Source organism: Truncatella angustata (assembly GCF_020726525.1).
Source record: "Truncatella angustata strain MPI-SDFR-AT-0073 chromosome Unknown BKA67scaffold_1, whole genome shotgun sequence".
Lineage (NCBI taxonomy): Eukaryota > Fungi > Ascomycota > Sordariomycetes > Amphisphaeriales > Sporocadaceae > Truncatella > Truncatella angustata.
Genome location: NW_025763381.1, coordinates 5,334,049 through 5,361,190, shown reverse-complemented (window position 1 = coordinate 5,361,190; position 27,142 = coordinate 5,334,049). Strand labels below are relative to the sequence as shown.

Sequence of the window (27,142 nt, the reverse complement as noted above, 5' to 3'; positions counted from 1 at the left end):
AAATTCCTTGACTCCCTCTACCAGGAAAACAGAACCGCCCCCTTTGAAAAGCATCCCAGAATTGTGCATACCAAAAATTACGCCATGTCCCTAAACACACAACAAATGGAAGTATCGCATCGCACAACGTGTCCGTACATCCATCCCTAGCTCAAAGTGCGAATAACTTCAGCACAAGTCATATTGCCATCGTGGCCCATTGTGCTCAGCACACTACTCAGGCAATCCAGCGCCCGCTGCGCATCCTCTTCCTCGACCACCGAATCCCAGTAAGACAGCGTGAGGTCCAGTGTACTGTCGCCTATCTCAGAAACCGCAACCACAATGTCATACTGCAAAGTAATATTAGCATACCGGAACAATTGCATGTCAGGGAACACGGGTACTTACAGCCATGGGATCCGGGGACGGTAATGCTCTGAATGTGAGGCCATCCTCATCACCTGCGCTGCCGTTCTCGTCGGCATCGAGAGCCGCCATGGTGTCGTCATCAAACTTGCGGACATTGATCAAGGAACTGACACTCACACCAAGCTCTGATGGCGTGACGTGAGAATGTGGCAGTGCGCTCAGCACCGTATCATGGGTATGTCGGAGCAATGCTGCTATTGGCAAGTTGACATCCTGTAAACCGCGATGGAGCACCGTGTTGACGAGGAAGCCCAATGTCTCGGATGGGATTATCGTTCTCGCACTCGTGAGGTAGGCGAAAACAACGTCTTCATCTTCGCCGCCACAGAGGGCTCGCAGAACCAAACTCCACGCTGCATAAACTAGGGAGGGCATTGTCGACTCATTCGCCAAGCAGAAGTTGGAGAATTTAGTGTTTCGGACCTGCGTATGCAGTTCACGCACGTTTCTTCTGACCACCTTGCCCACCGTTGTCTTTTGCGGGAACTGATAGATGTTGATGGCATCGTTTAGCATGTTTTTCCAGTATGAAAACGCGGCTTTCCGGTCCAGCGCCTCTAATTGTGTCATGTAAGACTGCATAGAAGGACCGGGCCCAGCTGGTAGTGCACCATTATAAGCCCGTGCGAGCTCCTCGAAAATTGTCATCAAGGAGTAGCCATCGGTGAGGGCGTGGTGCATGTCCAGACGGCTGATCACTCCACCCATTGATGTCTTCGCCACTGTGAGCCGGTGCAAGGGGATAAGCTTGTCTAGAGGCAGCGGAAGACTGTGGCTTGTCAAATCTTCTGAGCTCTGGAGCTCCAGGTACGTGACTTCGGCTTTATGTGTCTTGAAGACAACTTGTCCCAGTGTATCGTGGAAAGCAGTCCGGAGGATAGGGTGTCGATTCACAACCTGCTGCCAAGCATCATGGAATTGCTGTGCATTTACCGATCCGGATCCTTTGCGCCGCGGGAGCACCTCGAAGACTTGCGATATATGGTAGTACCCAGACTCGGGGCTGGCCTTCGATGCTTGCAGCAGATCCCTCTGCGAATTTATGCATGGGTAAATGGTCTCAACCTCGCTAGGATCAACATCCAGGCGTGCGGGGGTACCGCCATGGGTGGAAATCTTCTCGTGTTCTTCACTTCCGTTTCCAGACGAACTCGTGACACTCTGGGTGGCGTAAGCCTCATCCACCTGCCTCTCAGCCAGAGCTGCAAGTTTAGATATTGTCTTCTGCGTCATAATGTCCAGTACGGAAACCTGAACGCCACCCTTCGTTGAAGCCGCCGCAAGCCGCATAGCTGCAATTGAATCACCACCCAGTCGGAAAAAGCTCTCGTCAACACCGATATCTGTTTCCTTGACGTGGAGAACCTTGGACCAGATGGATCGTAGACGCTTCTCAATAGATGTAGAAGGCTCCCGCTTGCCGATGGAATCGTCCGCAAGGGAGAAGGTGCGGAGCTGGTCATCGGAGAGCGCGGCAGCAAATTGTCGCAAAGCACGACGGTCTCGTTTACCGGCTGTACTCAGTGGAAGCTCACGGAGAGGGATAAACAGCGAAGGTACCATGTAACCTGGAAGTGACGCTGTCAAAGAGGCTTGCAAATTGCGAAGCACAGTTCCCAGGTCCTTAGGAAGTGCTGTGTCTGTGCAGACATCGATCTGAGAGCCAATAGCGACAAAAGCGGCCAGAATAAGTCCAACTCGTCCTGGTATCGTGACTGCCTCGACCGCGATCTGACCATGGATGGAGGAGTGAAGGATGGCATGATGTTCGATCTCGCCAATTTCGACACGCTGGCCACGAATTTTGACTTGAGTATCTTTGCGGCCGAGATACTCAAGGCTGCCGTTTTGTGTATACCGCACCAAATCACCTGTCTTATACAAACGCCTGGGTTCAGTGAAGCCGGGCCATGTGACATCGCAAATGAACGCCTCTGCCGTCTTCTCCGGAAGTTTGAGGTAGCCCTGAGCCAAAATCGGGCCTTCGAGCACCAACTCACCAACAGTTCCTAGAGGAGCGAGCTTATAAGGGTTATCAGCCTCCACGACCCATGTCAAAGCTCCGCAACCAACACCAATGTCAGATGCTTGATCCGTGTGTGCGAGATTCGATCGACCAACGCATGCAACGGAACATTCGGAAGGGCCGTAATAGTTGTGCAGGGCTACTTTATCAGCCCAGGCTGAAAGATTATCCTGCTTGACGGCTTCACCACCAAGACAAATTGTCTTCAGTCCGGGAACTGCCTCTGGTTGGAGCATCGCCTCTAGGACAGAGGGCGTCAAATCAGCCGTATTGACATCAAGACGGTTAATGAACCCGGAGAGATCGTTGTGCTTTTCATATTCTGTGGGCACGCAAACAGCGCCCCCACGCATAAGCGAGAAGAATATGTCACTTAGACTGAGATCAAAAGTATAAGATGAGAACTGTACAACCCGGGAGCCAGGGCCATAACCCATTGCGGCACCATAGAACGAACTGCTTGTACAGATAGCTTGATGTTGTAGGAGTATGCCTTTTGGCTTGCCAGTACTGCCAGAGGTGAAATTGACAAACGCAACATCTTCACTGTGCGTCTCGGGGAGCGCCTTTGTCTTCTGTCGAAGGGTGGTGCTCAAGCGCTTTAGCTCATCAGGACCAAGTGCCATTACAGCTGCCACAGGCAGGAATTTTGACGCGTGGTGGGGAGCAGCAATGACAATGTCAGCATCGACATCTTCAAGTATACCGTGCAGACGATCTAGTGGGTGTTTAGGATCCAACGCCACGCATGCTCCACCAGCTTTGAGAATGGCAAGCATGACGACAATGGCCCACGGTGAAGCATCGTAACAGTATGGGATTTTCGATCCAGGACGGACTCCAAGGATCGCTAGACGATGGGCTAATCGATTGGCAAATTCGTTGAGTTCGCTGTAAGTCCAGTTGGTGTCAGTAGAGCAAACAGCGAGTGCCTCGGGGTCGGCGTTAACCTGGTCCTCGATCATGTGGTGCACGCATCGCGAAACGGTCTTGGGGTAATTCGCATTCCACCTCTTGATGTTCTCGATATCGCGGTCCCCCAATACGGGAATGTGCCGGGCAGGAGTTTGGGGGGGAGAACCAGCGAGGCCATCAATGGCCTTTTCAAAGCTTGTGGCGATACCGTTTGCCTGGAAGTCTGAGACGATATCCGTGTAGTAACTGAGGGTGGCATGAATCGACGTATCAGCTACCGCGACGCTAATGCTCAGCGCATACTCTGTAGGATCATGGGCGTTGATTTGTTCGAACTCGAGACCAGTCTGGACGTCGTTGTTTTCTGATATAGTCTGATAGGACATAATACTATTGAAAAGTGTATGCCCAGCCATCTTCTGCATATCAGCTAAGGAGCAGTTCTGGTAGTCCAATGCGTTGACATAGTCGGTCTGGACGTTTTTCATGAGGCTGTGCGCGTCAAGATCCTCAGTGAAGTCAACCCGGCTGACGAGCATGCTGATGAAAAGTCCGATTGCATCACGAATCCCTTCAACTGGGGCATCACGGCCTGCATTCAGATAGCCGAAGCATACTTGGTCAGTATTGGCGAAGTTCCGAAGTACCATAGCCCAAGCGGCTTGGAACAGATTGGCGAGAGTAACGGAATTAGAAGCCGAGAAGGCCCGTAATTTTGCAGGGTTGGGAATTGTGAATTCCAAATCGTGGAGTTCTTTCTTCTCGCTGGTTGGCAACCCATTATTGACCATGCATGGTTCGAGACCAACCAAATATTTGCCCCAGTATTCCAGACTGGCTTGCTTGTCACTGCTGAGAAGATGAGAGACAAAACTGCTGTATAGCGGACCACTTTCAGTGGGAAGGAGGCCCTGATACGCAAGACCAAGATCTCGGACGAGAATACCGCTAGATGCGCCGTCCGTGACAGCATGATTGACATCGATCTTGCAGTAAACGTTACCGGTGGAAATGACATGGCATATTGTCAGCTGGCAAGGACCAGCAATCTCCCATGTAGCGCCTGGTGCGAACGCGTTCGGTCTTTCTAGCGTTCGGATTGCATCAGAATCGGTGTCGCTGGCAATTTTGACTGTCGTCTGCGGTAGTGTCTTAAGGACGACTTGAGTAAGCGCACTTCGCTCTGATACAGTGTCAACGAATACAGTACGCAGAGTCTGGTGCCGGTCCATGACCGCTCCCCACGCAGCTTGTAGCCGATCTAGATTCACCGGTCGACCATCCGGCTCGGAAACCCTGTAAACGACGCGCACTGCGTACAAATCAGAGTCGATGCTTCGAGACATCATCAAAGCTTCCTGCAGAGCCGTAGCGGGGTACATGTCTTCCACGACCCGCATATCCGTAATTCTCTGCTTCGGTAAAGAGTCATGGACAAAGCTTTCGAACTCATCATCTGTAAGAGACAGTAATGGGAAGTCGCTGACGGTGAACTCCCTGACTAAGCCTTGCAGTCTGTTGATTGCGGCGGTCAATGACTGTTTGGTGTTATCGGACCACTGTTGCATCTGGTCCAGTCGTCTCATGGTATTTGGGGACATGAACGTGACCTTCAAGCAGCCGTTACTGATACCGGATGAGATCTCTATGATTGAAGAGCGTTGCATGTCTGGACTAATATCGCAGGTTTCGGCACCATAATCGTCACGCGGTACGAGCTGGAAGAGTGCATCCGATCGTTCCAATTGCTGGTACTGCCCAGCGAAATTGAGGATGACTTCAACAGGACCATCGCGCGCGAAGTGTCGCTTCCCCTGGTCAGTCAAGAAACGGCTGACAAAGTACTGCCAGCCGTTCATGGGAACCTGTCTGCGACGGTCTTTCACTTTTCTGATAAAACGAGTGACATGCTCGTCCATATCTGCATTGATGTGGACTGGATACATGGTTGTAAACCACCCGACCGTGGAGGACACATCAATGGAATCATCCCAGGACTCGCGGCCATGGCCCTCGGTGAATATATTCGGGAGATTGCGGTCCTGGAACGTTTGTGCGAAAGCATGAATCAAAGAGCCCATCAGGATGTCGACAGTGTCCGTACCAAGTGCTGTGCTGCATTCATTGAGCAGGGACGCGGTGCTTTGAGCATCTAGTTCAAACTCGTTTTCAACGATATTTCCGAACGTGTTGGAGTCGTTCGGCACATTCCAGTAGGTTAAGTCTGCTTTTGGTAAGTCGAAGGGCAGCGCCGTCTCTGGCTGTATCTTCTGGGCCTTTGCAAGCTGTAATGATAGCCATGTCTGGAAAGGCAATGGCCGTTCCTGAGACACCGCGGCTGTACTTGTGAGGTATTCCTCTAGGTCATTCAATATAATGCGCCATGATACGAGGTCAACAGCCATATGGTGGGCCGCCAAGAACAATACTTGTGACCCGTCTTCATTAATGCATAAGTCAGCAGCAAACACAGGGCCATCGATGATATCGAGATTGTTCTGGCTTTCAGCCATCACCCGTGAAAGATCATCGTTGTGGTGAATAGAAAATCGGCAAGACTCTGCTGTTACGGGCAAAATGCGCTGAGTCCAATGACCATCGGGACTTTGCGTGTAGCGAGCACGCAGCATTGAATGCCGTTCAGTAACATAGCCGAAGGCTGAAGCCAATCTTTCTTCGCTTATGAAGCGAGTGATTTGAAGCAGGAAACTCTGATTGAATCGTCTCGATCGTGACGACGTCGGACAGATCGTGTCTATAAACATCTTCTGAATAGGGGATAGTTCGAACGCGGTTTCAATGGTTTCCTGAATCATCTCAACCTTCTGAGTTCTGATCTGAGCAGATGCAGCCAGCTCTCTGATGGTTTTGCTTTCTAAAAGCTGACGAACACTAAGCACGACATTACATGCCTGAAGTCTTGAGACAAGCTGCATGCCAGTGATTGAGTCACCACCGAGGGCCATGAACGATCTATTGAAAGGGATGCTCTTAGGCGACATGTTGAGAACCCTACCAAGAGCCTTCTGAAGTGTACTCTCAGTATCAGTGGCGGGTTCAGTATCCGTGACGTCGTGCTTCAACTGCAAGCTCTGAGCTCTTGCGGTGTCTGGAGCCAGCTCCTCAAGCCACCGCTGGATCGTCTTTCTGTCGATCTTGCCGGAGGAATTGAGCGGAAGCTTGTTGACAGCGATCCAGTGGCGAGGAATCATGTACCTTGGAATACGTAAGGGCAAAGCATCTCGTACTTCTGCGACTGTTTGAGTAATATTGTCTCGCAAAGTTCCTTCTTTGATAAACTCGAGGTTTCCGGAGGCTGAGATGTCAGACGCCACGATAGCCGTAAGGGAGGACTTGAATGAACCAGAGCCTGGAAGAAAAACTGCCAACTGATTCTCTGGTAGCACCGAGAATAAATGATTTTCTATCTCAGCGAGTTCCACTCTTTGGCCATTCAGTTTAACTTGGGCATCCTTACGACCAATGAACAAGAAAGATCCATCGTCAGCGTAACGAACAAGGTCGCCGGTCTTGTAGAATCTCCTCTGCTGACCGCGACACCAGGCTGGGTCGGTGATGAAAGCACTTGCCGTTTTGACATCATCGTTCAAATAACCCGAGGCAAGGATCGGTCCCTCAATGAGCATCTCTCCAGCAAGACCCACGGGCATAAGTACATCGTGGTTGTCCGGATCAACTATCCATAAACGAGCCCTTGAGGGATGACCGACGTTGTTAGGGGCGCTATCCGGTTTAATCTCTCTCCATGTAACAAAGACTGACGCCTCAGCTGGTCCATAGCCTTGAATCAATTGAACTTTAGCGGCCCAACGGTCTACGTCCTCTTGAAAGACTGCATCACCACCAAGCTTCATAGTTCTCAATGTGGGAACGTCTTCCGGGTTGAAAAGGCGGATGAGCGTTGCTGTCATTACAGACCATGTGACCTGCATGTCTCGCATCGAACGTGCAAGATTAGGTCCTAGTCTGTCTTCATCCGATGGTACACATAATGTTGCTCCAGCTGACAATGCACCGAAGATGTTGAAGATAGCCGCATCGAAGACATACGAAGGGAATTGGAACACCCTAGAAGTCTTGTCAATTCCAACAGCAGCCAAATCGAGCATTGGTGCGCTAGAACATATAGACTGATGAGGTGCCATGACGCCCTTTGGACGGCCTGTGCTTCCAGATGTGAAAATGACATATGCCGTTGCGGTTGGATCTTTGGGTGGCAATGGGTGTCCGGTCGCGGGACGGAAACCAGCAATGGTGGCAGCAGATATCACCAAGGTTTTATCGACTTGGAGGCTAGGAGCAGAGGCGGAAGCTAACAGCAAGTTGGCTCCTGTCTGCGAAATGATATCGTTCAAGCGAGTTTGCGGGTGCTCGGGGTCCAACGGCACAAATGCAGCCCCGACTTTCAATATTGCCAGCATTGATACAATCGCCCAGACAGACTTCTCGAAGCAAAATGGTATCATCGCCCTTGGAACCACACCTTCTGAGATGAGCTGATATGCCAAACGCGTCGATAAGTTATCGAGCTCTTGATATGTGATCGAAGCATCCCAAGAGCAGATGGCCTGCTTATCTGCAAAATCCAAAGCATTCTGTTCGACACGGTCTTGGAGACATGCCTTCACGATCGGTGGTAGAACGGTACTCCACTGCTTGAATACGAGCTCATGATCCTCTGGGGTGAAGTATTCGATGTCTGAAAGTTTCATTCTAGGTGAGGCCTCAGATAACTGCTGAACAGTATACTCAAATTGCCCTAGTATGCGTTCTACCTGGAATGATGAAAGTAGATGTGAATCGAAATGCGCGATGAAGCCAACTTGACCTCCGCTACCAATGGTACACTCGATAGTGAGTGGTAGAGTGTCGAAACCTTCTAGGCCATTGTCTATGGGTGTGATCCACTTAAATTGGGTTGAATTAGTTTGGCTGTGAGTCTGAATGACAAGCAAATTGCGGAAGTCGCAGGCGTCCTCTGGCCCACGACCAAGAGACTTGATCCGTTGAAGACCGGTTTGCTCGTACGAAATCATATTGGCACTTTGGACGTGTGCGCTGTGTAAATAATGGCCAACGTGCTGCGAATGATCAATCTTGACCCGCACTGGCACCGTTGCGATGGTAGGGCCTTGAACTCGGTGTATATCAGAAACTGGTGCATTTCGGCCACTCTGCGTCGATCCAAAGACGACGTCAGTGCTTCCTGTTTGTTTTGAGACGACTAATGCCCACGCAGCTTTTAACAATGAAGCCAACGTCACTTCTGAGCTTCTCGAGCCCAAAGTAAGCTCGGTAGTTCTTTCTACCACCCGATCACTGTTAACTTGGTACGTCGGAGAGGGTAAAGCTGGAAAGTCCACCCGTTCATAGTCTTGTAACTGATTTTGCCAGTACCTCGAATTTTCGTCTTGGTCGAGACCATTCAGGTATTGAATGAAATTCGTGTATGGTGCTAATGGCTTAATGGGCTTGCCTTCGTAGGCTTCGCGAACCATCTCAAACAACAGACCAGTAGACCAGCCATCATAGACAGCATGGTGAGCTGTCAAAATGAAATAGTGTGCAGAATAATCATGGACAAGGCCGAATCTGGCGAGTAATTGGCCTTCGCTAATGTGATTCAGTACATCAATATCCAGATAATGGTGCAGGTCACCGTGAGTTTCTGTCCACGACATGTCAGTCATGTAAACCACTTGACAGGTCCCACAACTCTCTGTGTTGATAATAGCAGTTCGAAGAATTGGAGTTAGGGAATACACTGATTTCCAAGCAGCTTTGAAGCGATCAAGGTCAATGTCTTCGGGTAGCTTGAAGACCATACGATTGACGTATGCACTGGGGTTATTGAGAGTCAGAGCAAAAAGCGCTTGTTGAAGAGGTGTGGCTGGATAAGCATCCTCAACAATTCCTGATGGTGCTTTGACGCATGCACGGGCTGCTTGCAACACTGACTGCTTGTTGTCTACCAGTTCAAAGGGCAAGGCCACCTGCGCAGGATCGGCATCACTGGTGCTTGCGCTCTTCTCTAGAAGAACGGCAACGTCGCATAGTATGGGATGCGTGAAAATTTCGGGGACTGAAAGAGAAACACCTTGAGCTCGCAGCTGTGATGCGACCTTCATGGCCGTCAGAGAGTCACCACCCAGCTTAAAGAAGTGGTCATCGGCACCAATGGAGTCATCTGAGATGCCGAGAACCGATGCCCAAACTGTCTGAATAGTTCGCTCAGCTTTAGTGGATACTTGCCGTTTGACCGCATCCTTCAAAGAATATACGTCGAGCTGTTCTTTGCTAAGCGATTGGGCGATTTGCACCATGGCGTTCCTGTCCGCTTTCCCGGCAGCCGACTTAGGTAAAAGATCCAAGGGTATGTAAAGAGAGGGAACCATGTAAGCTGAGATCTTGTTCAATAGTGCTGTCTGCAGGCCAGACAGGAGAGCACTGAGGCTAGGTGTCAGTGAGAGCGGGCCAGTATCACCAGTTTCAGAATTGAAGCCTGGGATGCACATGAAAGCAATTAGTCGCAGTGCCGACGAGGCTCCATTGTGCTTGAGTACGGCTACAACAGCCTCTGAGAGCGGCGGCAAACAGCCCAGAATTTGTTGCTCAATCTCTCCCAACTCAACACGTTGACCCCGAATTTTGACCTGGCTGTCCTTGCGGCCAACATACATGATTCCGCCATCATCTCGGTAATATACCAAGTCGCCGGTCTTGTACACTCGACTGATAGCGCGTGATCGTGCCCATGTAGGAGTCGACACAAAAACCTCGGCAGTTTTGGTTTGGTTATGTAGATATTCGCGCGCCAAGGTTGGCCCGCTAAGTACTAGCTCACCTATAGAACCGATGGGAGCTAGTAAGTTATGATCCTCAGGATCGACAATCCAAGTTACTGTGCCGGCAGCTTTTCCGATGAAGCCGCTGTCTTCATGCGGAGTTAAATGACCGATAGAGGCAAAAACTGCGGTTTCTGTTGGGCCATATCCCACAAGCAGATTGAGCTTTTCGGACCACTTGTTTATGAGCGTCTTTGGCACAGCTTCTCCCACGAGGGCGAGTGTTTCCAGAGTGGGCAAGTTATCAGGTGAGAGGAGTTGGACTACCGATGGCGTCAGCATAGCGAAAGTGACCCCCAGCCGTCGCATCGCGCTTTCTACATCGGTGGTTCTCTCTTCATCTGAAGGCACACAGACGCAACCACCGCTGACCAATGTTGCTAGTATTTCTGTGATAGATGCGTCGAAAGTATAAGATGCGAACTGAAGAACGCGCGAGGCAGGATTAAATCCCAGACCTGGTGCGTGTTCGGCGATGTTGCTGGAAAGAGCGCGATGTTCAATAACGACACCTTTCGGCTTACCCGTGCTACCAGAAGTGAAGAGGACGTAAGCAGGGTCGCTTGGCCTACTGTTTGGTGACAACTGAGTAAGTTCAGGTAAGTCTGTAATTGAGGAACCCGAAACAATCAGGGTCTCGATAAATGATTCTAGCTTTTTAGCTTGATCAGGGGAGGCCAGCACGAAAGTTGCCCGCGCCTCATCAATCAACGAGCGAATGCGCTCTTGTGGGTCATTTTTGTTTAATGGCAGAAATGCGGCTCCTGACTTCAGGATAGCAAGGATAGAAACAATGGCCCAAACAGATTTTTGAAAACAGAAAGGCACCATGACTCCCGAGCGAGCACCACGTTGTATAAGGTGTTGTGCGAGGCGAGTGGAATATTCGTCCAACTGTCTGTATGAGAGCTCGCCATCCCAACCATTAACAGCTGGAGCTCCAGGCTGATCGATTGCGCGTAATTGAATTGTGTCATGCACACATGCATTTATGAGCGCTGGGACATGAGTGTTCCATTCCTCTACAACGCTTTGGTCCTGAGTGCTGAACAAGTTCGTCTTGTTGACTGGTTCTTCGGGCGACTCAAGGATGGCTCTTAGCGCCATGTTGAACGAGTACGCAATACTCTTTGCGCGAGCGTTGGTAACTCCGTTTTGCGGTGAGAATCGAAGAACGGCGCCAAGCCGACCTGCTGAATATGCAGCATTCAAGGTGACAGAGAACTGTTTGATTTAGTATTTATTACTCAAGAAACCAGATAGACGACTTACCTCATTCGGATCATTGCTATGAACTATATCCATATGCACTCCAGACGAAGAGGTCATCGACGCCTCATCGTAACGCTGGATCGAGACCACGGTGTCAAACAAAGGACGACCACTGAGTTTGAGGTCATGTTGAATCTCAGCAAGCGAGACCTGTTGGAATGGTGCACTATTGAAGAAGTCTTGCTGAACTCGCGAGGCCAAGTCCAATGTGCTCAGTGCAACATTGGTCATGTCCAACCTACACGGAAGGACATTGATAAAAGGGCCAACAATTTTATCAATGCCCTCGACAGGGATGTCCCGGCCAACAACCGCATATCCGAAAGTAATGTCATTAGACTGTGTGTAACAGCGAAGGACCATCGCCCATGCAGCTTGAATGACAGATGCTGGCGTGATCCCCTGTGCTTCAGCGAAGGCACTGAGTGATCGCCCTAGACTATCAGAGACTGGGACGGCGACAGAAGGCGATTCGACCAAGTCGCCAGAACCACTCAAGGGCTTGATGGCGGGTATATGACAGGGGTCGGCGCCATGAAGATATTGCATCCAGTAACTCAAGGCATCGTCCGAAGTCTTTCCTTGGAGGTACTTGACATAATTGCTGAATGGTGGGCTGGGTTCCTCGGGAAGCTTATCTTCAATAGCTGCAACAAGATCACCACAAATCAAGTTCATAGAAGCGCCGTCCATCAAGGCATGGCTTATTTCTAATTTGCACAATACTCCGTCGTGCGTCTGGCAGACAGTCAAAGTATGTGGAGACCCATTCGACCACTGAGAAGGTGATCGCTCAATCAATGTTTCAAGCGCAGTAGCTCTATCGAAGTCGACTACCTGCACCTGGGGCGTGAGTGTCTTGAAGACAACCTGATCAAATGCTCCCTCAGACGACTGAGCGGCGACAAAAACGGTTCTGAGGGACGAGTGGTGTTCGACGACTTTACTCCATGCCTGACCCAATTTGTCGGCGGTCAGTTCTGAAGGGCTGGTCACCTTGAAGATAGCACACGTGCGGTAATGCTCTGGATTCGCAGCACTACTGAGCAACATAGCGGTCTGCAACGGCGTACAGGGGAAAATGTCCTCAACACTTGTCCAAGAAGCTGCGCTGAAACGTTTGCAAACATCTGCCAAAAGGGTATCCAACTTATGATGTGTTGTTCGTAACAGCGGGAAGTCGCTCAAAGTTGGAATTGTGAACAAGTCCTTGTTGCACAGGCTTTCAAGGATTGATTTCAATGTGTTAGGTATGGAGCTGATCCACTGCTCGAGGCGATCCATGTGGTGCATGTGTTTGTTCAGAATGAAGGACATTTGCAGCTCCCCATTTTTGATAAGTGAGGATACCTCAATGAGCGCAAGACGAGTCGTGTCTTGGCCGACTTCCGATGCATCTCCCGTGAGCTCGTGCTCGCAATCAACGAACAGGCCTCCATTGTTTTCAAACTGTTGGAATTGGCCAGCAAAATTGAAAAGAATTTCAGCTATGCTATCATCGTGAAAGGCTTCGCGCCCAGCAGGATTGAGGAATCTCGATGCGAAATAAGCCCATCCGTTCTTCGGAATAGATCGACGTATGTCTTTTATCTGACGGATCGTCTGAAACTGCTCGTCGTGCGCGCGAATCCGAGTAGATACAGGGCTCACTGTCGTGAACCAGCCAACTGTAGACCCGATATCAATGGCTTCATCCCAAGGCTCCCGGCCATGGCCTTCAACAAAGACAGTTGGGGTATTGCGATCGCGGAACATATCACTAAAGGCAGTCAAAATAGATGCCAGTAAAATATCCACAATATCCGTCCGCAGCACTTTGTGGCACTGGTTTGTTAACAAGGTCGTGTTAACCTTATCGAGGGTGAACGTCTGTGTAGTTGTCATGCCGTATGTATTATACGAAGGGGCAGTGACTCCCCAAAATAAGTCATCGTTAGGATGAAGCTCGATCGGCAAAGCAGACCGAGGGTTTAAACTTGCTTCGCTGTAGGATGATTGTAACCCTGCCCACGTCTGGAAACTGATACTGTCGGGGGGTGAAAGCGGCTTTGAGCTAATCAACTGCTCCAACTCATCTAGGACAACACGCCAAGATACCAGATCAATCGCCAAGTGGTGTGCGGTCATGAAGAGGAGTTGACCCTGGCTTTCTATATTGTTCCGGAAGAAAACCGCCCTAAACACTGGTCCGTCCCTGGTGTCGAGATGATTGGAAGACGCAACGGCTGAAAGGACTTGGTCGAATGTATGGGCATCATTTACCAGGACAACTTCAGGTGCAATGGTGCCGGTCGCGGTTCTCTGCTCCCATACACCGCTATCATTCTTAGAAAAGGTCGCACTGAGCATTGAGTGACGCTGTACAATCTGTCGCAGGGCATCAATCAGGATCGATGACTCCACAGCCCGTTTCAGACGTAAGAAAAAGCTTTGGTGAAAGCGGCGACGTCCTGTGAACTCTTTACCAGGTTCAGTTCCTGGGAAATTCATTTGTACATTGATGTAATGTTGCTGAATTGGTGTAAGTGCAAAGGCTTTCCCAAGGTCAGCTGAAGCGACCATGGGAATGACTGCTGGCTTCGTATTCTCAATTGAGCTTAGAGCGAGCTGGGAAATACTGGCTCGACTCAGAATCCTGTTAAGACTGATCAAAAACCCTTCAGTGCGGCACTTAGCCACCAGTCGCATTGCGCTGATAGAGTCGCCTCCAAGACTCATGAAAGATTGGTTGACTCCTGCTTGTTCAGGTACCAGATTAAGCACACCACAAACGATGGCATGTAATCGCTTCTCCTCCTCTGTCGTGGGCATTTCTCTCCTGCTTTCTGGTGTTATCAGATAATCAATCTGGCGCTGAAGCTCTTCGTTGATTGACTCGACCCATTGGCGGATTGCTTTGCGATCCGTCTTGCCTGAGATAGACAGTGGAGTGGCAGTCACCAAAATCCATATCTCAGGAATCATATAGACAGGTAGAAACTCTGACAATGTCTCACGCATTTCGACCACTCTCAAAGTGCCGACTCCGTTATGTTTTCTGTCGATGAGTTGCAGAGGTACAGCCGCCGCAGCCGCCACGAACTCCTCAAGAACAACGACTCCGACCAGCTTATTGGCGTATGGACCAGATTTCGGAAGAACGATACAGGAATGGTCAACAATAGATTGTCCGTCAATTTTCTCCTCTATTTCCCCCGGCTCAATTCTCTGTCCCCGAACCTTCACTTGGTTATCTTTGCGGCCTAGGCAGTGAATGGAACCATCCACATTATAGCGCACTAGATCTCCGGTCTTGTAGAAGCGCCCTTTTGGGGACCATTTAAGACCTTCAATAAAAGCGGAAGCCGTAGTCTCGGGCTGGTCAAGGTATCCACGAGCAAGAATCGGCCCTTCCATCAGAAGCTCCCCGGGGCACCCGACTGGCATCAGAATATTAGGATCATTAGGGTCGACGACCCATGTCAACCCTCCACTACCATAACCAGTGTTGCTAGCGTCTGTCTCGGTCCTTAGATTGGGGTTGATGACACAAAGAATCGAACATTCGGTCGGCCCATAACCATTTTGTAGCCTCAAGTTCCCAGCCCAGGTTTTCAGGTCTTCCGAACTGAGTGGCTCACCAACAAGGGCTAGCGTCTTGAGAGTAGGAACATCTACCGGGTTCATGAGCCTAGCTACGGAAGGAGTCAAAGAGGCCCAGTTAGACTCGGTCTCCTGAATCATAGAAGCGATGCCGGCTTCAAATGCCTCTTCACTTGCAATGCAGATACAGCCACCTACAGTAAGCACAGCAAGTGACTCCATTATACTAACATCGAAAGCGAAAGAAGAGAATTGAAGTACTCGACTATTCCGATCCATCAATAGCGACCTTGTGTAGCTGGCAGTGCTGCTCAAGAATGCGGAATGCTCAATCAGACATCCCTTCGGAACACCAGTGCTTCCGGATGTGTAGATGGCGTACAGCAAGCTGTCAGGGCTGTTGCAGACGGTCGGTGCCTTACTTGAAGGCAGGTTCTGGGAAACTGTCCGGCTCACTTCAATGACGCACCACTGGGAGCCATTCCATAGGAACTGGTTCTTCTCTGAGCTGAGAATGAAATTTGACTTTGAGGAATTGATAATGAATTCTTGGCGCTTGAACGGCATCTTAGTGTCGAGGAAGACAAATGCGCCACCAGCCCTGACGACAGCTAACATGGCTACAACCGCCCAAATAGACTTCTCGAATGATAGAGGGATTAGGTCACCAGACTTCACGTCCATTTCCGTTTGCAAATAAGAGGCAAAACGGGACGAGATATGATCAAGCTCCTGGTACGTCATTTGAGCATCCCAGGATGAAATCGCCGTGGCAGACGAGAACTCCCGAAGCCGATCTCCAATGACATCTTGGACACATTCGTTCAGTTTGGCAGGCATCTCAGAATTCCAAGCAAAGACATCCCGAGTATCATCAGAACATAAGAGGTTGATATTGCTCAACTCTTGGTCTATGTCGCAGTATAGTCGTTGTATCAAGTGTTCAAGCTGAGCAAGCATTCTGTCAACCTCACGAGAAGTGAGAATATTCTCGTCAAAGCTTGCACAGAGCTTCAAATGTTCCTTGTCCATATAACATTCGACCACTAAAGGTTGTGTGAAGAAGCCTGTGGCTTCAGTAGGCATAATAGTGACGCCTGAGACACCTGTAAAGCCAACGTCATCGAGACTACCAGGTTGGACCACGAACAAGCTGCGCAAGTCGCATGCTACGTTACAATCATCGCTGATATGCCTGATATTCTGCAGACCAAGATACTCGTAACTAGTTGAGGAGAGTGAACGCTCATGGACAGCGTCGACAATGTCGCGAACCTTGCGGGTTCGATCCAAACGGATGCGCACTGGTATTGTTGTGATGGTCGGCCCAACCATTTCGGCAAGTCCATCTAATGGTAAATTTCTCCCGGCATTTGTAGTCGCAAAGACGATATCATCTGAGCCAGAGTATAATCCGAGGAGGAGAGCCCAGGCAGTCTTAGCAACGGCGGCGAGTGGAATATTGTTGTCTTGTTGCCCAAGGGACATGATACGCTCTGTTGTTTTACCAGCAGATGCCTGATATGATGAGCTGGGCAATCGGGGAAAGTCGCAGGTGGAGGCACCCGAGAGCTCAAAGAGCCAAAAGGCCTCAGCAGCACTACGATCTTGGCCTTCAAGATACCGCACATACTCCGCGAATGGAGGTGGTTTGGCCAAGGGTTTCCATTGGCATGCCTGGGATACTTGGTCCATAATCAGAGACATGGACCAACCGTCGTAGATTGCATGATGTAACGTGCAGACGAAGTACTGTTGCTCGTCCTCTTCACCGATCAAGGCAAAACGTGCGAGGGCATCTCCATAGCCCATTGGTTTCTTCCTATCCGTATCAAGATAATGCTGCAGCGAATCAACATTCTTGATCACCATTCTATCATTGTAAACAACTTGATAGCGCTTCTCCCCGGTGTTTATGATTCGTGTGCGAAAAATCTCGTTGTTCCGACGGACTGCTTTCCACGCGTCCAGATAACCTTCAAGATCTGCGTCCTCAGATATAGCTGTTACAAGTTGCATCATGTAAGAGCCCGGACTGTTCAGAGATAGCGCCAACATCGTGTCTTGAAGCTCGGTGCAAGGGTACACATCTTGAATTTGGCCCGGCTTCATCTTGTGTTCTTCTGAAGCAACTCTGACTGCCTCTGTTCGAATCTTCTCGGCTTCAATGGCCACAATCTCGTCTTCCTTAGTTGACTGATTCGCAGCATTGGGGTCGATATATCTGGCGACATTGGCCAATGCTGTGATTGTAGGGTTATTGAAGATATCTACAACAGTGAAACTGACATTGGATTGTCTCGCAGCTGAAACGAGCTTGATAGCTTTCATTGAGTCACCACCACGTTGAAAGAAGCCGTCAATCACAGAAAGTGAGGAGGGTGGAATAGCCAGAACTTCTGCAAACAGTAAATGCAGAGCGGTCTCGAGTGGTGTACTAGGCTGTCGAACCTCTGCTAAGGCTGTAAGAGAATAGCGTGCCAAGTCATTAAAGGGAATTTGACGGGCTATCTCGGCAAGTGCCTTCCGGTCGATCTTTGTAGTTGAACCCAGAGGAATACGACTGACAGGTACAAACATCGAAGGTACCATGAAAGATGGAAGGTGTTCCGCCATAGTGCTTACCAAAGTCTTGAGCGCCTTGAAGAGTTCGTCGGAAATTGGTAAGGCCTGTGGCTCGCTAGACAATTGGCCTGAAGCGTTGACGGTTCCTGAGAAAGTGACGAAAGCGACTAGCTGCTTGTGCTCTGCCTGACCTGACCGCGAGATAACAGCAGCCGCGACCTGTTTGGCGGACGGCATGTTGCTCATTATACACTGCTCGACCTCACCAAGCTCCATGCGTTGCCCACGAAGCTTGACTTGATCCTCGTCCTTTCGGCCAATGAAACCGACTGTGCCATCAGTGTTAAGTCTTACAAGATCGCCAGTACGGTAGAACTTAGGCGTGAAGCCGCTCTCGGCCAGGATGGGAGTGTTGGTGAACCACTCGGGGTTTATCACAAAAGCCTCGGCCGTCTTGATCGGCTCATTGATGTAGCCCCGACCAATAGGGGGACCACCAAGAACTAATTCTCCCGGAGCGCCCACCGGCGCCAGTTTATGAAAGTTTGTCGGATCAACGACCCACAATGTTTGTCCTAGACGCTGGCTCAGATTGTGTTCGCTGCGAGCCAAGGAAATATCTGGATGCATAAGGGCAATGATCGAAGCCTCGCATGGTCCATAGGCATTCTTCAAAACAACGGATTTTGTCCAGGTGGCTTTGTCATCTGCTGACATGGCTTCGCCGCCAAGGAGTAAAGTGCGCAGGGTAGGCACGTCTGACGGAGTAAGAAGCCTGGCAAATGATGGCGTAAACAGGGCCCATGTGACATCGGCGCGCCTCATGAACTCAGCGATATCATGAGATCTCTCGTGATCACTTGCGACACATGTACAACCTCCAGACAAGAGAGGCATAATTGTCTCGCAATAGAAAGCGTCCCAGGCGTAAGAAGAGAACTGTAATGCACGTGTGAAATTGGTGATGTCCGATGTCTTTGCCAGTGGTTCCACATTGCTGACTATTGCTTTGTGCTCAATTACTACGCCCTTCGGCTTACCCGTGGTCCCTGATGTGAAGTTTATATAAGCAGCGTTCTCAGGCTTCACGATCGAGCTTCGAGGTAGGTCGTCTAGCATCGACTCCAGGCTATCACTGTCAACAATGATAGGGCGGACTTCGTTGCCCAAACTGCTACGACATTTCTCAAGCGTTTGAGGCGACATAAGGATGAGCGTTGCTGATATGTCGTCTAGAATACCACGAAGACGAGATTCTGGGTGCGACGGGTCCAGGGCCACAAGGCAGCCGCCAGCCTTCCAGACTGCGAACATGGACACAATAGCCCAAGCAGACTTCTCGAAGCACATGGGAACCTTGACCTCAGGTCCGACTCCCATATCTGCCAGATAATTTCCCAGCCTGTTGGAAAGGAGATCTAGAACACCAAAAGTGAGACACATCTCAGTGGAAAAGACGGCAGGTGCCGACGGTGTTGCTGCAGCATGTTGACGAAAGATCTCGTGCAGGCATTCCATCCTGGCAACAGGAGCAGGTGTGTTAATCTTGACAAATCGATCAAGCGAAAGTTGGCCAGCAAGGTTAACCTCACTGATCTTCTGCTGCGGCTTTTCGAGAATACTTCGAAGAGCCAACGTCAGTGCCTCACCGATATGCTGTGCGTATTCGGGGGCCACTGCAGACGTCCAGTACGCCACATACCCGGATAAAGCCCGTTGGTTGAGTTCGAAATGAACAGTAAGATTGAACTCGGTAGGGTCATGGGCATCAAGAAGATTGATTGAAATTAGGGAAGACGAATCTATACTGTCGTCAGTGCGCTGAAAGTCCAGCACAGTATTGAACAAGGGCTGTCCGCCAAGCTCAAGAGTGTGCTGAATCTCACTTAGCGGACAGTACTGATGAGTGAGATTCTCTGTAAGCATTTGCTGCATTAACGCGATAACCTCCAATATCGTTGCTTCATGCGAGAGTTTTGAATGTGAGACAAGCATGTTAACAAGAGCTCCAGCAACATCCTCGATACCATCGATTGGAGCATTGCGTCCAGAGGATAAGTAGCCGAATGAGACACAATCCATGAATGTGTAGGTCTTGAGAACCATGGCCCAAGCGGCCTGCAAGATCGCAAACGGTGTAACGCCGTGGGTCTTGCAAAAGGACTGGATGATATCTGGAGAAATATCTAGCTGGAGAGGGTGAATTCCCACTTTGTGCTCCTCCGAACCTTCGGAAAGGTCAGGAATGCAGCAAGGTTCAGCCCCTGTAAGCTTCGTCTTCCAATACTCGGCATCTCCAGATTCATCTCGCTCTTGGATGTGCTGTAGTACTTGGCTAAATCTTGGTATGCTCTGCTCCTCATCCAAGCTGCCGGCATATGCAAGTGCCATGTCCCTCAAAAGAATCTGTACAGACTGCGCATCAAGAATACTATGGCTGAACTCAAATTTGAAAAGTACATGGCCGTCAATTGTTCCACAGATACTCATATGATGAGGCAGCCTTGACGTTGCATAGCTACTTGCAGGTGTTTGCTTCCATGCCGCGATGGCAGCATCCATGGATTGACAGCTGAGCACGTCAACCGCAGGGATGACATGTGCTAAAACTACCTGTGCATGATAACCGGTGTTGGTCGGGTGGTCCACAAATACCGTCCGTAATATTGGGTGACGTTGAACCACCTGAATCCAAGCATCCCGGAGTCGGCCTGCGTCTACAGGTTCGTCTGTTGAAGTCGTAACTTCAGCAATCTCGTGAACGGCGTAATTGCTTGCACGTTTTCCCTGAGCTAATAGAAGACCTTCTTGTGTACCAGTACACTGATAAGCTTCTTCGATAATGAAGGGATGGTGTTGTGGGCGCAAATGGGAAAGCCGACTTTCAAGATCGGCAGTGAAACCTTCGAGGCCTTGGTAATCAAGTCCCAGCAAGGGAAAGTCCGACAGACAATACTGCCGTGGTAACGACGGGAATTGAGTTGCCATATCGTTTAATGTTGCCTCTGTCTTCTTAACCCATGACACAATGCGATCTTGGTGGCTTGACTTGACATTGAAGGTGAAATCAAATTCCACTTTCCCTTCTTTGACAACAACAGCGATGTCAAAGATTGCCAAACGTTTCACTGTGTCACCAAAGTCCGGAGTTGGAATGGGAAGCATCTTGAACAAGCCATCTTCCTGTTCTAGCTGTTGGTAGTGTCCTTCGTAATTGAAGAGAATTTCCATTGTCAGGTCACCTCGAAAACCCAGAGTCAAAATATGATCTAGGTAGTACTGCGCAGATGTCCGGGCACTTTTCATTGTGTCCTTCGTAGCTCTCAACGTATGTACTATGTTTAATATGCTGTTTGTTGAAACGTTGATGTTGAAGGGAGAAATGGTAGTAAACCATCCAACCGTGCTAGAGACATCCATGTCTTTCAGAAGTTCGTGATCTCTGCCATGTCCCTCCACAAAAATGGTGGGCATATTTCGGTCCCGGAATATTTCAGCAAATGCGCAGGTTATGGCTGCTAGAAATAGGTTCGTGGGTTCAGTTCTCAACACTTCATTACAGCTGCCAAGAATCAGCCTGGAGGTTTCCAAGTTGAGCGTGAAACCAGTATGGCGGATATTAGATTCAATGTTCTCGGCGTTCGACAGCTTCCAGTATCTCATATCGACTGCTGACAGGCGTGAGTCATTCTCGATCGGGGAGCTTTTTAAGGTGTTATGTCGTGTATTCGCAATTTGAAGATATGATAGGCCCGGGTCCGTTTTGGGGGATCCCAACAGCAAAATTTCCTCGAGGTCCTGGAGCAAAATTCTCCATGATACGAGATCAATCACAAGATGGTGGGCAACAAGGTATAGGTATTGCTCTTGTTGTGATGTGAGGAATAAAACGGCGGAGAAGACGGGACCGTGTTGGATATCCAGCTTGGTCTGCGCAGCAGCAGCGGACTTTCGAAGGTGTTCCTCGTCCACAACATTGACGTGCTGGAAGTTATAGAAATCGGACATACTCCGCGACTTTGTTTTCGGAATCTCCTGCAGCCACAGCCCGCTGGCTTCTGATTTGTGAAAATGAGCCCGTAGTAGCGGATGACGGGTAACAATAGTATCAAGGGCGGTACGCATCTTCTCCTCGGAAACAGCCCGACGAAGCCCCAGCAAGAAGCTCTGGTTGTAGTGGTTCGGCGCATCATCCAGAGCATTAAAGAACAAGCTTTGTATCGAAGTCAGCGGCACAGAAGCATCATAGATCTCTTCAAGTTCCTCATTTGGTGTCAGTGGCCCAGTAGACTTGACACATTTGGCAAGACTCGCAAGGGTCTGGTTGCGTAGTACATCTTGCACTGTGATAACAAGCTTTTCGGCCCTGCAAAGTGACATAACACGCATCGCCGTGACAGAGTCTCCACCCAATGCGAGGAATGTGCTCGATCGCGTGATGCTGACCGCGGGCAAATTCAGGACTCGCGACCATATCTGTCGCAATCGCTGCTCAATGTCTGACATTCTTTTCCCTGCCTGGCCTGAAGTAGTATCCGATCTCTCCACTGAGGAAGAAAATTGCGAGACCTCGATAAAAAGATCTTGGCTCATATCGTCAACCCAATTTTGCATTGATTTGAGGTAGATCTTGCCAGAGGTTGTCATTGGGAGTTCAGTCAGCACGACCCACGTCGTTGGTGTCATGTACGTGGGCAAGCTGGCGCTGAGTATGTTTCGAAGTTCCGCAATGACCTGAATGGCACGAGGCTTCATTTTATCAGAAATAAGCTCCATGCTTTCAGTTACGGTCGTTGGTGATTCCTTTAGTGAGACTATGCCCACCAGACGCTCCTTGCAAAAACCGCGAGTGCCTTTGAGAACAACACCCTGTTTGACTTGCTCGTGCTCTGAAATATGGTACTCAATCTCCCCAAGTTCTAAGCGCTGACCTCTAAGCTTGACTTGACTATCTTTGCGGCCAAGGCACTCAATTGATCCGTCAGAGTTCAAGCGGGCCAAATCTCCAGTTCTGTAGACCCTCCGGTAAGTATCGTTAGACTGATCAAGCCATCTTGGCGAGTCAAAGAATGATCGTGAGGTTTTTTCTGGCGAATTGAGATACCCACGAGATACACCAGGGCCTTGAACTGTGATCTCTCCAATACATCCGATAGGTACAAGTTTACTGAAGTCAGAAGGATCGGTCAGCCATACAGGGCCGGTGATTGCCTTACCAATACATGAAGGCTGAGATCCCCGTACCAAGCTGCCAGAACAGGCTGACATTATGGCAGCTTCTGCAGGGCCGTAGGCATTATGCACGTCAGCAAATGGAGCCCACATGTCAAGCACTTGACGGGAAAGTGGCTCTCCTCCTAGCACAAGAACCTTTAAGCTTGGAACCTGCTCCGGTGTCATCATACTCATGACTGTAGATGTTGCCAGGATCCAGTCGCAGTTATGACGATTGATGAAACCAGGCAAGTCATTCATTCTCTCGTATTCGGAAGGAATGCATACACAGCCGCCAAGTAAAAGAGCTGCACACATGTCAAAGATGCTAGCATCAAAGGTGTATGTAGCAAATTGCAGCACACGAGACATTTCGTTGATCCGTAATGCTCTCCCATAAGCTTGAACATTCGTTGCCATGGAATGGTGTTCAATGACAACACCTTTGGGGATTCCTGTACTTCCAGAGGTGAAAATGACGAAAGCAGCGTTGTTAGGCTGTACCTCAGCGCATGGCTCCACGCCTGACGTTGGGAGACTCTGCAGAAAAGCATCTTCCAACGAGACAAGAGCTACTTCCCTATGCTGAAACAATGCAAAATGCTCTGGTGATGTCACCACAATCGTCGCACCAGAATCGTTGAGTATGGTATCGAGCCGTGCTTGAGGGTGGTTAGGGTCGAGCGGAACACCGGCACCACCGGCTTTCAAGATCGAGAGCACTGCCACGGGTGCCCAAATAGATTTGGAAAAGCAGTAAGGTACAAGACTTTCCGGTTTCACACCCAATGTGACCAGGTGATTAGCCAGTTTTGTTGTGATACCATCAAGCTCACTGTACGTAAGCTGGCCATCATGCGCAACGATAGCCGTCGCCTCTGGACGTAGGTATACTTGCTCTTGAAAGATGGTGTGAACACATGATTCCGTATTGATAAATTCTTCTGATACTTTTGTGCTCTCAGTGTTCCAACTCGTCATTTTTTGACGCTGAGAAAGTGGAACAAGATCAAGAGTGCCGACTTTGGATTCGGGATTCGCGATGATAGTGGAAATTGCTTGAGACAAGGTAGAGCTAAGATTCATTGCCTGGTCTACTGACAACTTGTCTGTCCAGTAGTTCAACTGCACGCATGGTATTTTGCCAGCTGTCTCGACTATTACAGCGATATCATACTGTATATTGAGTTGTTAATTAAGAGGCGTATTCAAGTCATTTATGAATGTGTAGACGTACCTCTGTTGGGTCATACGTGATGAGTTCATTGATCTTCAAGATATTCTGCTCGCCGTCTCCCTCTGGGATATTTACTGTCTGAAATCCAATGACGGTATTGAATAATGAGTTTCCCGATAAACTTAGTGTGCGCTGCATATCTGCAAGCGACATATGCTGGTAGTCCAGACTTGCAGTATTTCGATCTCTGATGTCGCGGAGCAATTTTGCAACATCCATCGAGTCGTCAAGGCAAATGCGACAAATTAATGTACTCATAAAGGCCCCGATAGCCGACTGGATCGACTCCACAGGAGCATCACGTCCTGAAGTTACATAACCAAAACATACATCACTTTGGTTCAGATACGATCGCAAAACTATCGCCCAAGCCGCCTGGAAGATGTGGAAAAGAGTAACCTCATACTTCTTGGAAAAGGTCATGATAGAGTCTGCCGAAGGCGATAGGTCCACCTTTACGGAACTTAACCTTCTTTCAGATGCTTGGTTACCATCAAGAAGACATGGAAACTGGCTTGGCTCGGCACCTCGGAGGAAGCCATTCCAGAAGTTCAAGCCAGGTACTGTAGGCTGACCAAAGATGTTGTTGAGAAAGTTCCTGTAGGAGGGACCTGGCGTTGATTGTAGCTTTCCACCGTAGCTTAATGCTAACTCATTCATCATGAGAGGAAGTGACCCGCCATCTGTAATAGCATGACTTATCTCCAAGCGAATGTAGCACTTTCCAGAAGGGTTGGTGAAAGCGGTCATGTGGTGAGGCAGTCGGCCAAACTCGGCCAGTGCCTTTTCGAAGCTGACGAGGCCTACCAAATCTTTTGCTTGAAGGTCGTCTGCAACATCATGGTGGTGGAATGCCGCTTGCACGTTGCGTAGAACAAGTTGCTCTACTGGTCTTTCAGCCGTGTTGCCTTCAACGAAGATGGTTCTCAAAGTTGGATGACGGTTGACCACCATTTGCCACGCGCGCTGCAGACACCTGACGTCGACAACGGCATCAGTCGTACAAGGAGAGACTTCTGCGAGGTAACTGATGGCGTAAGCGCCTCCTGTCTTCCCTTGAGAAATTAGGATGCCTTGTTGTGTTGGAGAACACGGATACGCGTCTTCAATTTGAACTTCTTCTCCATCAGAAGAGACATTCTGTGCAAGCTGATCACGGAACAAAAACTCGAACTCTCTCTTCATTTCTGACACAAAAGGTGCAATTGCTTGAGAATTTGCGTCATCCAGCTTTGTTGATGCTTGCGTGGCGATAAATGCGAGTTGTCGGACTGTCCTTGTAGCCATTAAATCCTTGACCAGCAGTCGTATCCCTCTTCGACTGGCCAAAGAGGCAGCCTTAATTGCCGCGATTGAGTCGCCGCCCAAGCTGACAAATGACTGGTTCATCCCAATTTGGTCCGCTGGCAGACAAAGAGCCTGCGACCAAATCGCTTGGACTTCTTGTTCCTCCAGGCTCTGAGCCATTGGAGTCTCATTCCATTGTGTGGACGACATGATTAGCGCTATCAAATGTCTGTATAACTTACCTGTATGTTTGTAAATAGAAAAGTTCCGCAATCAAGTCCTATTATGCTATTATAATCAATGAACCAGCAGCGAAGACGTACAACTAAGCGTGTATAGTTGTCGAAATTTCAAGGCCGTCCAAATACTGTTGCGACGATTGGATTAGACCACAGTACGCGTTTTTCTTGTGTGCTATCAGGGCTCAGCGGAGTTATCACGCTTTTGACACACAATAGTTCGGTTTGCTGTCGTAGGAGTGCTTTGTCTTCACTGGTAGGATGAAGTCCGTCCACTTCTATTAGATTGGTAGAGTGGGTAAATTACAGACTTTCAAACAAAAGTGCAAGAAATTGTGACTGTATTTGAGCACGAGTAGTGAATATTCGTAATATTCGTCCAGTGTATGAAGAGAAGACGTGAAGTTCTTGGGTGCAGCAATTCAAGACGATCTTTTCCCAAGGAAGTCGGGGGTATATAGGCCCGTGGATCCTAGTCCCTGTTTCACGCACTTGTATACACTACTCTCCAGAAAGCTGGTAATTACCAATGTGGCGGGCCATGCTTAGCCGATCATGATCAGGGCAATACGTTGCACTTTGCCTCTTCCATCGGATGACATTGGTGGCCGTCAAATGCACAAGAGGCTGGCCACCTTCTAATGCGGAAGTGAAGACGTCATATCAATCGTTCTTTGCATCTAGGGGGTCCAAATAGTGATATTTATGTCACTAGTTTGGCCAGACTCATTTGTCAGGAGTATGCCTAGGCGTGCCTGCCGCATAGTAACACAGTCCAGGACTCCACCAACCATCGAGCTGATTATCCATCATATTGTTAATTGAAGAGCCGGATCTTGCGCTTGAACAATCAGTACGTTGACGCAGGTGGCTCATGAGACTGCCTCAATATCTCGGTGCAACCAAGCAACAATCTGCATGCCGGCACCGGGTATACTCAGTTGAGCTGATCGTTGGTTGGCATGTTGCTATTCTTGCACGTATGTGGCGTGTGGAGATGATGCATTGTACCGCCCATGTCCAATTTGAGAGACTCGATCCTGTTTGTGCCCTCGATTGAGCTGTCTGTGTGGCAACGGGGCATTGTTCGAGTGGTTTGGCATATGCAAAGTAACCAGACGTCGTGGTGATCCTCTTGGGTGTAATTTGCAACGTCAAGCACAACATCGCCTTTCTATTGGCACCCGCAGTATCGGGAGCTGATCTTGAGGCTGAAGCGTGCCAATCAGCATCTCCGGCCGAGATCCATAATCTAACCCTCTCGTACATAATGCCTGACGCTTGAGCAATGCATAGCTGAGATTAAAAGTCCCAGTGAATGGAGCTACCTAAAGCAAGCCGAAGTCCAGTAGACTAGGATATTATATCCATACCTTAGCAAGAATGTACATATTCGCCCCACTACACCACAGCTGGTGGAGGTTTACCGAGGTACCTCACGATCTTTCACAAATCACCAAGCTGTTGACTAGTCCAATCAGTTGCCTCACCTTGCTAATTCTAGGTCTATTCATGTGCACCCGTCCCC

General features: G+C 49.4%; 1 protein-coding gene across 1 annotated transcript; it reads right to left on the bottom strand.

Moving 5' to 3' along the window:
* Window positions 1-146: 146 nt before the first annotated feature.
* BKA67DRAFT_653690 (uncharacterized protein) lies at window positions 147-25,585 on the bottom strand (the record flags this gene model as incomplete). Its single annotated transcript, XM_046106416.1, has 6 exons — window positions 147-332; window positions 391-9,591; window positions 9,655-11,442; window positions 11,491-15,983; window positions 16,047-24,027; window positions 24,089-25,585. The coding sequence occupies 6 exons, from the start codon at window positions 25,583-25,585 to the stop codon at window positions 147-149; spliced, it is 25,146 nt and encodes an 8,381-aa protein (XP_045964648.1).
* Window positions 25,586-27,142: the final 1,557 nt, after the last annotated feature.